This window comes from Acipenser ruthenus, chromosome 7 (assembly GCF_902713425.1).
Source record: "Acipenser ruthenus chromosome 7, fAciRut3.2 maternal haplotype, whole genome shotgun sequence".
Taxonomy (NCBI): Eukaryota; Metazoa; Chordata; class Actinopteri; order Acipenseriformes; family Acipenseridae; genus Acipenser; species Acipenser ruthenus.
In genome coordinates this window covers 57,962,752-57,980,051 of record NC_081195.1, presented here as the reverse complement: position 1 = coordinate 57,980,051, position 17,300 = coordinate 57,962,752, and the positions used below count along the sequence as shown (strand labels likewise).

Here is a 17,300-nt window from a genome sequence, read left to right as displayed (position 1 = left end):
TGCTGAGTGAAAGTTGCATTCTCATAACGCCACATTTTTCAACATTGTTAAAAAAAAAAGAAAAAAAAAATAATGAAAAAAACAATTTGGCTTGGTTAAAAAGGCATACTGCCTTTGGAAGCAGTCCACGCAACAACTGATTTGGCACAGTTCAAAAAGATTAATGATAAAAAGTTTTTAGTACTCTAAAAATATCTCATACATTTTTTCTCACAGTTATAATATTACACTAGATTTTTTTTCTTTTTTTACTGTCGTAGAGTTTTGTTAAGACTTACCTTTACTGCATAATAATGCACTCCATATGTGGGAACTGATTCCACAATGCTCATATAGCTATGAATAAAAGAAAACAAAAGCACACATGGTTAACAGAGTGCACTAAAGGAATGGGGCGAGTATCAGGGCTAGGAAGACGCAAACATCAGTAACTCTTAGTAAAATGAACAGTTTCCCAAGATAAGGAAGGTGAGAGTTTAGAAGATCAATACCTTTATCCTCTGTTCAGCTGTAAATCTAGTAACATTGATCAGAACATTCCCAACTTAAAAGACATTAAATACTCAAAGAAAACCTTGGCAGAATATGCCACTTACTGTACTATTACAATGGCCAGATAAAAGTATAGTATATATTGTAAATACATATTATACGTATACACATAATGACAAGTTTTAACAACATTCCTTACAAAACTTACTTTACAATTGCTTGACCTCTGGACTGACCACTTAGCTTCTTGTAGTGCTCTACAACTCTGTCCTCACTGGGGACAAAAAAAAAAGAACTGTCAGCTGAGCAAAAACAATCAAATAAAAAAATCCCAAACAAGCTCCCAAATATACATACATATCAAACGTGTTTGAGAAAGAATAGAGCAAGCTCAAACACTACAGCTGACCGTTGGTTCCTAACTGTTTCACCTTAAAAGTCAGTTCAGATTCATGGACTTCTTCAAGTCTAATAAATTATGACAAGCAATGGGAAGAATTCAACTGGGTTACATACTGATATGGTATGTAATGGGGAGTGATAGTTTGTCACGCTATTCAGATAATTCAGATAACAAGGGTGATGATGTAAAACTATTTTAAGTCTGCAAGAAATGTGCAAGTTAGCCCTTAAAGGACACATAAGGACCTTTTTATTTTATTGTGTTACATGTTCCCATGTGTTGCTACAACTGTTTACGTAAGGTGTGTGTATTGTTTTAATTGATTTCATTTTTCTTTACATTTTGACCAATTTTTAAAACTTTTTTAAAACTGCATTCCCTGCCTCAAGATGGCTTCCCATGTACCGGCATGGACCTCTCAGAACTACATTTCCCATCATATGTAACTGAGATGGATTTACCAGTGAGCAGGAGGATGATGGTAAATGTAGTTCTGAGAGGTCCATGCGGGTACATGGGAAGCCATCTTGAGGCAGGGAATGCAATTTAAAAGTTTAAAAAAGTGGCCAAAATGTAAAAATTTTTTTTTAAAAAATGTATAATTAAAACAATACACACACCTTACGTAAACAGTTGTAGCAACACATGGGAACATGTAACACAATAAAATAAAAAAGGTCCTTATGTGCCCTTTAAGCTGCATGGTAAAAAGGGGGTCTAACAGATAAGGAGTTCAATGTCCAATAATGGACAATGTCACCTTGTCAACAAGCTACCAGCATCCAGTGATTACTGAACTCTGCTGGCAGATAAGGTTGTAGAGGGTCCCAAAGGCCTGTCATTTCCCTTTCCAGCAAGGAAAACATGCAAGGCTTATACAAAAATAATAATAATATTAATATATCCCTGATGACTATACATGACTTTATAAAATTAAGGTTTAAGAACCAACAGAAAAACTGTTACTTATACAGGGTTACTGATGTTCCATGATCACAGAATTAGGTATTCTGGGAATTGAATTTTTCTCCTTGCAACTCCAGTTTTCTGTATTTTTTTTTTTTTGCATTATACACAGCCAAGGTGAGTTAATTCATCATGTGACTTCACTCACATGTCTCTACTGAAAACACAACATGGCGGGTGCGCCAACAAAGAAAAGAAAAAAAAAAAAGCGAAAACATTTTCTGATTATTTATATGAGGATGGTGGGATACTATTCTGCAAATTTTACTGTCATTCGATTGATCATGTACGAGTCAATAACATTAAATATCATATTGCCTGTTGTAAACACCTAGAGAACAAGAAAGCAAAAAAGACGGCAACAAAAAATGAGAAAGCACTGGATTCTTATATGCTGAAAAACTTAGACCTAAGGTACTGTACTGTGCTCAAAGCTTTCCCGAAGTAAGTAAGCAAAATGAATGACATATTTATATTGTTTAGTTTATTTATTATTATTATTATTATTATTTATTTCTTAGCAGACGCCCTTATCCAGGGCGACTTACAATTGTTACAACATATCACATTATACATTATTTCACATTATACAGATATCACATTATTTTTACATATAATTACCCATTTATACAGTTGGGTTTTTACTGGAGCAATCTAGGTAAAGTACCTTGCTCAAGGGTACAACAGCAGTGTCCCCCACTGGGGATTGAACCCACAACCCTCCGGTCAAGAGTCCAGAGCCCTAACCACTACTCCACACTGCTGCTCCACACTGCTTCTTTCCACTACCTGCATTTAATAAAGCTATAAATTAGTAGCCCTATTTATAATGTGGCCATGAATTCTTGTAGTCTTGGACGCTGAAACTAAACAAAGGAAACAGGAAACCTCAATGCAAAACTCTGTTAAAAAGCCTTAAACCAAAATAGTAGAAGCATAAAAGCAGAGGGGTTCTCAAGACAGGCTTGGTTATTTACATACCTCGCAGGGAGTGGAGTGCTAGCATTAGTTCCTGCTAAATCAAAGTGAAAGCTAGTTTCGCTCACACTGTTTAATAGCTACCTTAATGCTGTTTCTTGAGTGTCAGCGGGCAGGCTTTATATAATTAAACAGCAAACTTGGTGTAGGAAGGGACGAAAAATTGGGAATTTGTAGCAGTATAAAATATCTTCCTTTTAGAGCTTGTAAAATGTTTAATATATCATTTCAGCTCTACTTTTACTGGGCTGCGGCAGGAAAAGCCATGTCTGACAGCCGTGCAGATTTAAGCCTGGTTGACAACACCTGCTGGACTCAGACTGCTGCTACCTTTGCCACCATCCAAATGTGTTAGGTTATGCTTTACAAATGTATTATATTGAGGGCATGCAGAACTAACTATTATTTTTTTATAAAGCCATCACATGGTTTATTTGTAGTCTGCTTTTAAAGCTACAGTAGAAGTTGCATTTTTTGTCTTATTTACAGATTGCGATCTTGACATATGTGATGTGAACTAGCAACATCAAGAGAAGCTCAAAAATAAATAAAAAAAATAAAGCTTTACTTGATGCATGCTGTTTCAAATATAAAGTTACAGACACACAAGCAGTAATGCTTCTTCATTTTCTTACTTTCATAAAAAGTATAGGTAATCATGGTTTGGAATCATGCCTATCATTACATGTCTGACAGTACAGCTTAAACCCATTTAGATTTGTTATGCATAAAACACATTCTGAAGAAAGGCACCAGTTCTATTTGCAGATAAACAGCTCTAATGTAATAAGAACAGAAACTTTTGGAGTATATATGGGACCTGGATTTTCTCTGTACAGAGCTGTTAATAGATGCAGCTTTTGATAAACAACCTATAACTGAAGGTATATGACCTTAATATGTAACCTTCAAATCTGATTTGACTATCCTTTATAAAACTTGCAGCCATGCGGAACAATGGCAAATCCCTTGTTTTTAGATTTTGAACAAAAAAAAAACCCTTAACCTTAAAACTGGTGTAAATTACCAAACGGCTAATGCATTACTGTGTTTATTTTGCACAAATAATTCTTTATTAATTGGGGGGAAAAAAAAAAGATGATTTACCAGTAAGCAAGGGAAGGGTGCTCCTTCAGTGCTTGAGTTGGGAGTGCTGGCAGTTTCTTCAAGTCAGCTCTTGTGACTTCAATGCTGTAAGGAAAATTATGAAAAAAGAACTAAGCTAGAAGAATAAAACCACAATATTCAATGTTACTTAAACCAGCTGGCAGCCTCTTATAATTCTATATCTGGCCCTCCTTAATGAAATCCCAAAACGCTTTTTTAAAAGTTTTAAAGATGCAGTCAACCTCAAAAGTACATTTCTTTAGTGGGAGCAACACAATGTATTTAAGCTTAACCTTTGTTGTTTGGTTCAACATTTAGTAATAATAGCAGCATATTCGCACAGATCACTTCAAAAAAACAAAAGGAATTACCTTTCAGCAGGCAGCAGTATTTTTAATGAAAGGGCATCAATTTCATTCATGTAGTGTTTTTTTGTTATTAAATAAAACATGCAACAGCTGGTCATGTCTTGTCCAGATTTGAACAGCTGGGAAGAACTTCAGTCTATACTTGCCACCCACTGAAGAATTCCAGCCAATACCCTCAGAACACCAGGTGTTTACAACAGAACTCAAACTCAAATCAACAAGATCCCTTTTAATCCAGCATATCTGGTGTCGCTTGGTTTTTCAAGGGCAGTCTGGTGGAAATTACAGTCTTTTCATGTTGAAAGCTTTACAAACTGGGGAACAAATGGTGGCGTGAAATCTGAATCTACAGTATTATTTGAGATAACTTGTCACGATCGACATTCCATTTTTTGGTAAAACTTCCTATTATGTCTACATCTACACCTAACATAACGTTTGTAGATAATACAATCACCAAGGGACTGCTCAAGGTGATGTACTATATGGCCAGGAAGGTTCCAAGTGATTCAAAAGGTCACTTGACCAGTTGAGAGAAATGCTGGAGGGACACCCATTTATCCCACCACAGAGGCAATAGTACCTCACCTAACCCCAAATAGTTTCCTACGGGCAAGAGGTGGGGCCCTATTATCTGTAACAGAGTACATTAACATATAATGCTTTGGCAAGAAAACTTGGCTTTAATAGAAAGGAAAAATTCTGGAAAACAAAAAGCAATAGAAATAGCATGGGGGTCTTGTTAGATTATTTTTAAGCCTGGCTTATTATCCCTTAAGTACAATGCACAGTACAGTACATTCTGCATTTAGCGGCATGTAACAAGCTTAGGTTTTATTTACAGTTTGTGTTTTTTTCATGTTAATATATTTAAGTTTACACTCCTACAATGTCTTAACACCTTCTCCCTTGGAGCCCACTGCAGCTCCATCATAAAGTTGAACTTTGCTCAGAGATTTGAATTAATAGAGACGAGTTTACATTTATTTAGTCATAAGGTAAAGTGGACTCTTCATCCCAAAACATGCTTTGCCGATCAGTGATGTCAAGAACAGATCAATGAGCGGGCTTAGGGTTAACATGGTAACTTGAGTCTGCTGTAGTTAATTGTTTGTATTTTTTTATTTATTTTCTTAAACCGCAACTTCACTGTTAGTGGTTTGGAGATTGCAGGCTTTATTCAAAGGCAAAACTAAATTTGACTGTGATTGGTCGAACCAGTTAAACTTGAACGTGTGACCTACTAGAATACACAACAGTTTCCATTCCTCCAGAAAGTCTGAAATAAATCAATGATGAAGGACAGAAAAAGACACCTTTGTTACCCACAGCCCTGCTGTACAAACTGAAAGGCTTAAGAAGCCAACTATGAACTGGCCCACTTTGCTTGCACTATTGTTTCCGAATACAATGCGTGTCCTGTTTCTCAACTGTTGCACATGCTTTCTTATATTTGGAGCTTCCCTCTCCTCCTCCCCCCCTCTCCCTCTCCTCCTCCTCCCCCCTCCCCCCTCCCCCCTCCTCCTCCTCCTCCTCCACTGCATAAACAGCATCAGTGAGTTACTGTTCTAAAAGTACCCGGTATGTCAAAGTTATAAACACTTTGTAAAACAGTAGTTTATCCTTCCCTTTCTCCCAGGATTAATAAGCACTGCTCTGACATTGCCCTTTCAACCTTGACATCTCAGAAATAAAGAACACAGGGGCCATAACTTCCACCCCACCCCACAGAAAGACTCGTCATCCATCACACTGCCAAACCGACTGAGCCGAAAGAGCTGGAGCTCTTCACATTTTTAATAGCTTCCCAACCTTTGCCACTCTTTACAACAACTCAAACAAGCCCACTCTAAAAAAACGCTGTCTCCATCAGTTCTGGTGGTGCCCAAGCAATAAAAAGCTCAGACTTTATGAAATAAAAGATCATGCCCTTAGGAATTCATTTCCTATTTGGCTAGACTGACAGTAACCTCCAGTTAAAAAAGAAAACCAAAAAAAACATGCTGAATACTTTAAAACTGGCTTGTGGTTTTCACTGCAAAACATCTAACAATTTGCAGCCATTACATATGTACAGCCACGATAAGGTGTGTGGTCTAAACAATGCAATGCCATAAGGTTTTTAGTGCACTGTGATGTATGATTAAAAAAATCAAAGTACTGTACCCATGCATTTTTACATTTCATGAGCACAATTAAATATATATTGTTGTTTGACAATCTTGAGGACTTCAGCAGTGGAACAGAATCACACATTAATACAGGTTAACTTGGATTCAGTTTACCACACCTATCAAATGCCATGTACACTTAAAATATCGGTGCACTGCGAGTCATAAAAAAAAAAAAACACATTTCAAGAAATAGTCAAGTTTGCATCAAAACTGACAATTATTATAGTACGCTGTTCAAAGGTTGCAAGTCATAAACCTACAGCTTCTTTTTTGAGAAATTTGCATATTACATTTTAGCAATGAACGACACAAAAATGAAACTGTTTGTACTGTGTAATATAGGCTACACTACGGCAAAATTATCAGCCATTTTGGTTAGTGGAAATGGACGCTGCAGGATTAGCTGAACTACAGGCATGTCAATAAAAGTATTGAAAGTAACTGTGTCTAGTACTATATGGTTTATGCAAATTCCATTATTTTGTTAAAAACTGAGAATGATGTCCATGGTGTACTGTAGCACCGCATGACACAAACGTTTTATTAGATTTTTGCAAAGAGCTGATATGAAACCCTAAAGCAGTAACCCGAGTTTCTTGGTTTCTCTGCCTTCCTGCAGTCGGGTTTTGAAGGTTATGTGGCACTGTTTACATGGCACAGTCCACCCTGCCAATGCTTTCCTGCATTTCCAGGCTGCTCCATTCAAGTCTAATGTATCACAGATATTAGAAATACCTAAGCACAGCTCACTGGAACCCCCCCCCCCAAAAATCCACACAATAGACTATATTACAAAAAAAAAACAAAAAAAAAAACAAACAAAACAGTTGCTCAATTTACAATACACCCACTTAAAGATCTTAGATTACAATATTTCATCCCACTTTACTATGAATACAGAAACACGAACAATACTCCGGATTACTGTAGTTCATTTCTTCTGACCAACATGGCAATTTACATATGACTAAACCATAACATTTGATGCTACAGATTTTAACTGAAATAGCCTTTTAGTCAATTTTTTTAACAAGAATTTGTAAAAACAAAACAAATAAAAAAACTCAATTTTAGTCAAGCAAGAAAGTCTGATGAGATAAAACAATGTTTTTCTTACCTGATATGGTCTCCTTTTGCCTCCTGCATTAAAGACAAAAGTAAAAAAGTTATACTGTAGTTGCAACACAAGAGGTTTAAGAAACAAATAATTTGTAGTCAGTCCCAGTAGAGTACCATTCAAGACATAAAGGGTGATTAAGTAATAAACTTAGGACGCCACATTCCACTTGTTTGGTACGTGGCAGATTCTTTCAGAACTTCCAACTTTTGTATACATGGCTGTTACAGTTCAAGTGACTACTGTTTAATATCCAACAAGCGTATGTTTCAGTTACCATTCTGTCCTTACACACACTGCATTTGAAAGAAACAATACCAAAAAAAAAAAAGTTTACTTTAGAGTTAGATTTATTTACATCAATTTAAGTTTTCATATTTCATGGTATGGAATCTATAAAAGTTCTATGTGTCTGTGCGGAAGAAAATTGGGACATAATAATGTAAAAACTGGCTTTTATGGTTCATTTATGAGCGAGTTGGAGGTTTCATTTAGGGGTTACTTCATTGTAACTACTGTATATTTAACTGCAGTCATTAATAAAGTTTAAATAAGACAGCACAGCTTAAGGTATGTAGACTGCCAGTAATAAAATAATAAGTCATGCGACTTTCAAAAAAGGAATTTAAATATAGCAGTAAGGAAGCAGATTACAAAAGCAGTATTTTCCAATAACATTAAACTGACAATAGGAAAGGAATTCCCATGAAGACCTCATTTCCTGTACAGACGGACTCTCCAAAATGATCGCCTATTACCTCTCTTTTCAGAAACTAGCCAATACCCTTTGCTCAAAAAAATTATATTTTTAACCGCAAGGAATGTTTCAGTAATTGTGATTCATACTGTTAATTTGCAATGTAATATTCCATGCTAATGACTTCCTGTAGAAGTGAATAGTAGTTGTGAATTAGCTTAAGGCTATTATGGGTAAGAAATTCATCTAATTTTGCTTAAACATATGCTCTAAATAAAAACTTTCGATAAAATCTTTGTAAAGCAACATTGAAAAAATATTTGCATGTGAATCCCTGGTTGTCCCTCAAGCTAATATTATTCAACCTTTAACTTGATGTACTGAAGCAGGTCCCTTATCACAGCACTATGCTGCCACCCTTGACCTGGCAGATGCTGGTGTGCCACTAATGTGACAGGCTTACAGCATCTTTGTGCTGGCGTTACTCAGACCCATCTGCACACAAACTTTATAGCATTTTAGCTTTTTAGGGCTGCTCTCATATATCATAGCGGGTGTGAATGAAGTGAATGTGTTTGCACAGAATATGGACAAGACCACCCGTGTGAGACTTAAGAAAAACTTTATTTTTTAAAGCACAGCCAATGTAATCCTACAAGCCCTTAATTAAACTCTAATTTGTGAAGAATCTACAAAAGCTCATTCTTTAACAGACTGCAGACCTTTAGCAGTGACCTGTGCAAATCAGTAGAACTCTGCTCAAATTAAGTCTTGAGCAAACTGCATTTTCCCCCTTACAAAACACAAAAGTTGTCACAAAGTAATACTATGTGACTTTTTTATTTATAAAAAAAATTGAATGCTATTGAATAGAACATGTTATTTGTTAAATGTTACAATGGTTTTCTAAACTGTACAATAAACTGCACAGGTTTAGAAAATGTTAACTAGGAACAAATCCAGCTTAACCTTCTAATGAAGATTGCTGCAATTGGCTGGTCGTGTTTTTTTTTTTCATACAAAAATCAACACACATTTTACTGTCATTTTGTTTGTATGATCTTAACCATCGGAAATGCATAAAGAACAAACATGATCTTACCTGCAAAATATAGGAGGCTAATTCAAAGACCACTTCACTGTCAACTTCAATCAGTTCCTGAAAAAAAAAAAGAAAAAGGTAAATGGAAATCACCATTAGTCTGTTCCAGTGTGGTTTCCTGTGTTACTACATAATGAAGCATGAAGGATGCAATGCCTCATCTTACTTGACTTCATAGTGATTGAAATGGTATGTACAATATAACATGTCCAGTCTTGTACATTTACATTATTTAAGGTCATTTAATCCTATAACTTGCTGTTGCATATTATTACTTTATTCACTATGGTTTTTTTTAGTTTTTTTTTAAATTGTATTTATTTAGTGCCGAATTATAAATCCCCCCCCCCCCCCCCCGATTTCCTCCCAATTTGGAATGCCCAATTGCTTTTCCCCTCACCGCAACAATTCCCTACATGGCTCAGGAGACCCGAAGGTTCAGCGGGCATCCTCTGAGCCCACGACCAAGCCAGCTTCCTTTTTCACGCAGGAACTCGAAAGCGGATGTCACTGGGCACCTGGCCAGCAGGGTTTGCTGCAGAGCGACGAGGAGAAACAGCCAGGACGCGAACCTGCACTGTGTGACTCGCAGCTGCGTTTCTACCAGGTAAGCCACTTGGGGACCCCTTTCCTTCACTGTTTTAATATTGACTCATGTACAGTACATTTTAACAAAGAAAGAAAATAAACACAGCAGCAATCTCTGAAAATCAGCTCATTTCAACTAAATATCACTAGCCCCTCTGAGCTGGCTTTTTACAGCTGCACAAAATAGCACAAGTGTGTTTGGTTCTTAAGCGCTGTAATAAATTGCTTTTACGTCTGAGGGAGTTGATAGCCATTGTGTGGTTGTACACCTGCAATTTCTGTTACAGAAGAACAGCTACAGAACTCCCGTCACCATATCACAACTTCCTGTTTAAAAAAGCAGAGTATTCTTCCTAATATATTTAAGATGTTAGGATGGTAAATGGGGAAGTACCGGTCCCTACTTGGTTCCTTCCTGTCAAGGTGTTTCTGATGAGAAGCCTCACTGATTGGTCAGGCAAATCTTCCCAGACCAGAATAACCAGTGTGAACTCCCTTCACAGAACGAGAACTGCCTTAAGCAAGTTGGAAAGAAATATATATTACAAATAAACTGGATCAACTGAAACCTATGCAAATGTTTTGGGGTTTAAAAAAGAAAAGCATTTGTATTCATGCAGTTCAGTAGGTTCCAGGGGAGGGTTATATGCTTAAGAATGACTAAAAAATAAAGCTTATGGCACTTCATATCCTACCCATGTTAAAACATCCCTGTCCACAAACACAAAAGTATACAACTTATGTGCCACTGCCACAACATATTATTTTACTTCAGTATCAACTCCCAGCCTATCAGCCGTAAGCAAGCAAAACCTCTAGCAAAGGCTTTGGAGAAAGGATGACATGCATGGTTCCCATGCCAGAAAACCAAGCAGGTTCAATAACCCCTTCGTTCAAACTGCACTTTATTATCACCACAGCCTGGTGCAGTGGGACAATGAAGACCTTGTTCTTTCATCTCTCACTCTCTGATTTAATTAGCAACTACTGATGGGGAGGTTTTTCCTTGGTGAGTGAGACAAGCGAGTCTGAACTAAAGGGTCATATTGCTGTAGTCACTGCACACCATGAGCCCCCCACCCCATCAATACTAAACGTATTTATTTATTTACTTTGTATTATTCAACAAACCCACCTTTTAGCACATCATAGTAGATCCTGTCAAAACATTTCAATACCATTTATAGATAAATAAGCTTTAACCTATATGAGACTGGAACAGAACAACATGTTGTATAAGATATACCTTTAACAAAACTAGATTAAGAAATTGTAAGTGCAACTCTATCAGCACTTTACTTATAATGGGGGAAAAAATGCAAATGGTAATTTATAATACAGTATTGTTGTCTGCGGTTTTACCTCTCCTAGATCTGTAAACAGGTCTGCAGTGTTGAAAGAGTTAAAAGGTACTCTGAAAGGAAATGTACTAAATACCTTTCATGGTGCTGTTAACCTTAACGTTTGCACATTTCATTATACAAATATATCACATTACTGCTCACAGTAAGCGGGGTCTAGTTTAGTTTTCTTCCAACTACAACACTTTCCCATGTGATCGCTATCACAGAGTCCAGTGGGAAGCAAGTGCCTTTGATTAAATGATAAACAAAGTGAAAACCATCACTGACTGAATATTTACTGAAAGCAAAACCTTCCTGATCTGCAATCAATATACCTTGCATGCATTCTTTTTGTGCAGAAAATTTCTAACTGTTGAAATTCATTAATGTATTAAAATGCATTTCCGTCACCTTTAACAGCTGAAGCCTAAAATTATCCATGATAAAGACTTTAAGGCAGATATACCTGTGTTTAAGACCAGTGACACATTTTACTTTTCTCATTAATTACATCTTGAACCCTAAATGAATATAAGTGTAGACTTCAGGCTCACAGCTCATGTCCATTGGGGAAATGTCTAGGGAACTGAATAAATGAATACATGTGTTTTTAGTTTTGCTGTGAGGAAACATGACTGAATGCGAGTTTAATTTCTACTTCAGAAATGTAATGAACAAATTAAATTGCAGGTTGCGCCATATGACACGCTGTAAGATACAAGGCTTAAATGGCAAACACATTTAAAGTTAGACTAACTTGTTTAAGATAAGTTTCGTATTTAAATTGCACCCTCTAGTGGGATGAAAAATGAAAATAACATTTGCCATCACTGTTTTTCACCCATTTGTTTTTTAATATACAGGTATATTGAATACAGCTGAGTTTTCTTAAGAGACTCCAGCAGCAAAACAAAAAACACACACGTGTCACATATGCAATACAAGATAGTGTTTGATTCCAAGCTTAATCTTACCTTGTAAATGCAAGACTTTGCATTGAGGAAAAACAGTTCTATTGTGGCATTATCCTTCAGGTAGGATATACTTTCAATGTAGAACCTGTAAGACAATGAAACAATAAATTACAATATGTGAAGATTAAACACACTGTACATATATACCACGCTCTCTGTAAAACTAAACTACTAAAGATAAAGCTTCTGTTAGGAAACTTTCAGTGTAGGAAAACCCAGTATATTTGGGGCTCTTTGTTTTTGGTTTTTATTGTTGATCACATGATGTCCCCTTTTTTTAGCCAACCTTGTTCAATTAAACTGTAGGAAAGTGTAGATTGCGAAACATATTGTGGCAAAGTGCCCCCCCCTGTGTATGTTATATGTTACGTGTTGTGTGTAAATGTTGGTGTATAAACATTGGTACATGGGATATAAGCGGGTCTGTGTTTCACGTGTGTGTAAATTGTATATTTGTATTCGGCACGGGGATGGCACATCACATCACGTGCAAGTAAAAAGTAATATGTGAGCACGGGGAATTACACTTTAATTAATTCATGTGCAGTTGTACCGAGATTCCAATTGTATGATTGACTAGCAATCGAGTCTCGGTACAACTGCATAAAAGCTGCATGTTTTCACTCACTGGTGGGGGGGTGTTCGGTGAGTGGAGAACGGGAGAGAGAGAGTAGGAGAAAGTAAAACCAAGTAAATAATAAGTATCTGCTCACCGTGTTTTGTTCGGCTGTCTGTGCACTGTTTAGTTCGTTTCGTTTGTCTATTTATTTTGGCGCAAGTGCCGTGTCCCGTGTTTTCTGTTAAAACCTTTTATTTTCTGTTCTGTTCTGTTAATTATTAAATGCTGAGCGCGATCACGCGCTCAGCTTAACTAAAACTCCAAGTCTCTGTGTGTTACTTCCTGGCTCTGGTCTGACACCACCCACTCCGGCCTTCTTTGTGACACATATATACAGTACTGTGCAAAAGTTTTAGGCAGGTGTGAAAAAATGCTGTAAAGTAAGAATGCTTTCAAAAATAGACATGTTAATAGTTTATATTTATCAATTAACAAAATGCAAAGTGAGTGAACAGAAGGAAAATCTACATCAAATCAATATTTGGTGTGACCACCCTTTGCCTTCAAAACAGCATCAATTCTTCTAGGTACACTTGCACACAGTTTTTGAAGGAACTCGGCAGGTAGGTTGGCCCAAACATCTTGGAGAATTAACCACAGTTCTTCTGTGGATTTAGGCAGCCTCAGTTGCTTCTCTCTCTTCATGTAATCCCAGACAGGCTTGATGATGTTGAGATCAGGGCTCTGTGGGGGCCATACTATCACTTCCAGGACTCCTTGTTGTTCTTTACGATGAAGATAGTTCTTAATGACTTTTGCTGTGTGTTTGGGGTCGTTGTCATGCTGAAGAATAAATTTGGGGCCAATCAGATGCCTCCCTGATGGTATTGCATGATGGATAAGTATCTGCCTGTACTTCTCAGCATTGAGGAGACCATTAATTCTGACCAAATCCCCAACTCCATTTGCAGAAATGCAGCCCCAAACTTGCAAGGAACCTCCACCATGCTTCACTGTTGCCTGCAGACACTCATTCGTGTACCGCTCTCCAGCCCTTCGGCGAACAAACTGCCTTCTGCTACAGCCAAATATTTCACATTTTGACTCATCATTCCAGAGCACCTGCTGCCATTTTTCTGCACCCCAGTTCCTGTGTTTTCGTGCATAGCTGAGTCGCTTGGCCTTGTTTCCACGTCGGAGGTATGGCTTTTTGGCCGCAAGTCTTCCATGAAGACCACTTCTGACCAGACTTCTCCAGACAGTAGATGGGTGTACCAGGGTCCCACTGTTTTCTGCCAATTCTGAGCTGATGGCACTGCTGGACATCTTCCAATTGCGAAGGGAACTAAGCATGATGTGTCTTTCATCTGCTGCAGTAAGTTTCCTTGGCCGACCACTGCGTCTACGGTCCTCAACATTGCCCGTTTCTTTGTGCTTCTTCAAAAGAGCTTGGAGAGCACATCTGGAAACCCCTGTCTGCCTTGAAATTTCTGCCTGGGAGAGACCTTGCTGATGCAGTATAACTACCTTGTGTCTTGTTGCTGTGCTCAGGTCTTGCCATGGTGTATGCCTTTTGACAGTAAACTGTCTTCAGCAACCTCACCTTGTTAGCTGAGTTTGGCTTTTCCTCACCCAGTTTTATTCCTCCTACACAGCTGTTTCTGTTTCAGTTAATGATTGTGTTTCAACCTACATATTGAATTGATGATCATTAGCACCTGTTTGGTATAATTGTTTAATCATACACCTGACTATATGCCTACAAAATCCCTGACTTTGTGCAAGTGTACCTAGAAGAATTGATGCTGTTTTGAAGGCAAAGGGTGGTCACACCAAATATGGATTTGATTTAGATTTTTCCTCTGTTCACTCACTTTGCATTTAGTTAATTGATAAATATAATCTATTAACATGTCTATTTTTGAAAGCATTCTTACTTTACAGCATTTTTTCACACCTGCCTAAAACTTTTGCACAGTACTGTATATATATATCCTTATTTTTTATTTCAAACCAAATGCAAAAAGCAATTTAATTGAACTATCTTTTTGTGTTCAGTTTGAATTTAAAATAAGGAGTGAATCAACGCTTTTCCAAGAGTTTAATTAAGAAACTGAGTCAGCTAGATATAACGTTAAAAAGGGACCTCATGTGACCAAAAATAAAAACTGAAAGTATATTTTAGTTAGTGGAAAGAAACAGCACTTTCTCTCACTATTTCGAGGTCAGTGATTTTGCTACAAATGACCACTAGATGTCCTCCCACACAAAAATATAATTTCATATTGGTCTGCCCTACATGTTACATTAAGTATGGTGATACACAGTAAAAATGAGGGTTTAAAAAATAGTCAACCATTTCATGAATTCATGAATGCACCTCTCCTACCAGCCGATGACCTCTATGCTTCTATATAATGAAGCATCTTCCAGTAATGAAGAGGAAATAAACTTAAACCATTTGAATTTGTAACTGACACATTCCAACAGTAAAAGGGTATATAATTGCGTTAAAGGAGAGGAGTGTCTGCATACAGGTTATATCGACACACATAAACAATTCACTTATACTTGTGGCACTATTCCCTACTACACTGACGGTCACATACATTAGGGAAAAAAAAACCTCATTATGAATACAAACAGTCCTACAAACATATCATGACGATGCAATGTGGGTGGGTGTGTTTCATTAACCATAGCTAAGACAAGAACAGAATTTCACAAGCATTAGGAATATGAAATAAGCAGGTTAGCTGGTCACTGTAATCTTATTAGTGTGATTTATTATGAGCTGCTGTCAGTACTGCCGGTAACGCAGTAAACTTCACAAATTATCACTTGCAAGAGTAACAGCAACCCATTTCTCTCGCTGGAATCATAAGGACGATGCAAGTACAGTACTTTTTGTCCCCAGGCTTAGCAATAAGGGAATGTCAAGATTACTTCACTGAATTCCCCTTGGCCTTCCACCTTTCCTCTGCTTTTTGATTTGAATTAAATGCACATCTGCATAGTTTTCTATGTTGCACAATGGCAGAGAGGAACTAGTTTTTGGAGATGCCAGAACAGTTTGTGTACATTTCAGTTCCTGTTTTTCACTAAATAAGATCCTGTAACACAATCCTCAAGTGTCAGGCTGCCAATTGATACACACAACGTTCCACACATGGGTTGGACCGTGTGTTGTGTTATTGAGCTTGTGTTCAGTGATGTAAATCATTCCCAAACCCCAGGAGCAACAGCAGAGTCATTGAAAACAGCTTTTCAAATGAAAACCATACATCAATACAAATCTTTTTAAAATATTTTATTTTTTAAAAAGGAATTTGATTAAATATATTTGATTTATATATTTAGGATGCTAAAAAAAGGACACAATGTGCCATACCCATTTTCAAGTTCAAACTTGGGTTATAACATTAATACGTTTTGAAAATCTTGTGTAGTATGTTTACACACCGAAAAGCTCTGTCTCACTTGATTAGCTGGTCTCAGGTTTAATGTAATCTCAATGCAAAATGGTAATACATTTTTATTCTGATAAAGTTTGGGGAATAACACTCTATTCAAAAGGAAATTCTGCTGTTAAATTAAGATGGTATTATTGTTTCCAATATACTGTACAGTAAAGGGTTTCTGATTTAAATGCATTGACACTGTACTTATGCAAAAAGAAATTACAGTATGGCAAAAATACTGTTTAAAATAAAAATAAATGTAGCATCAGTTATAATCTATTTAAAACGACATTTTGAACACCAGGAAAATTATTTGTATGCTGGAAAGCATATCGCCAACTTGAAATCAATAAACAATCAAGGCTCCAAGTGAAAATTATTCATAGTACCAACTTGCATTAGTGAAGCAACAGACTTCCTTGATAGTTTTAAGTACAACCGTAAACATTTCAGACTCAAGCAATGATATCTGATTATTTATTCACAGTGACATTTAAAGCTATTGTAGTTCGATCACAACATAGTTAGAATTTGCATAGGTGAGAAATGAAAAAGACATAACCTCTTGGGTCAAACCACATCAAAAATGAAAATCAATTACTGATCAACGCAGACTATGTTACCTATTCAGGCCCGAAATACGAGTGAAAATGAGATTTCCATGAAAAGGTCAGGAAACAGAATATAGAACTTTAAAAAAATATGTAAAGAAAGCTCAGGCTAATATTCTATTCTGTGTAATTTAACACTCTCAGCTGCATCTACAGACACATTAGTTCTATACCAAGCACTGGGGGATTTTTCTGCGTTTCGCTGTCATTTACTCCAGGCTACTGATACTGTATATGGAACACAATAAACAGTAAACATGCATTTCCAAGAGAAAAGATTATCTAAGTGTCTAAATAAAACAAACGATCATCAGATACCAAAATGTAGATGGCAAGAAGGAACTTGGAATATTCAAATTG

The 17,300-nt window shown here is 36.8% G+C and overlaps 1 protein-coding gene across 10 annotated transcripts in view; it reads right to left on the bottom strand.

The window, feature by feature from the left end:
* frmd4a (FERM domain containing 4A) overlaps window positions 1–17,300 on the bottom strand; it is a 171,515-nt gene that overhangs the window by 29,446 nt on the left and 124,769 nt on the right. For all 10 annotated transcript variants that reach the window (XM_059027373.1, XM_059027375.1, XM_059027374.1 and 7 more), the window contains 6 exons: window positions 12,310–12,394; window positions 9,405–9,461; window positions 7,606–7,628; window positions 3,947–4,030; window positions 701–766; window positions 279–336 (listed from right to left, as the gene is read on the bottom strand). In XM_059027373.1, coding sequence (XP_058883356.1) covers window positions 279–336; window positions 701–766; window positions 3,947–4,030; window positions 7,606–7,628; window positions 9,405–9,461; window positions 12,310–12,394 — 373 coding nt within the window. The remainder of the gene's footprint in view (window positions 1–278; window positions 337–700; window positions 767–3,946; window positions 4,031–7,605; window positions 7,629–9,404; window positions 9,462–12,309; window positions 12,395–17,300) is intronic.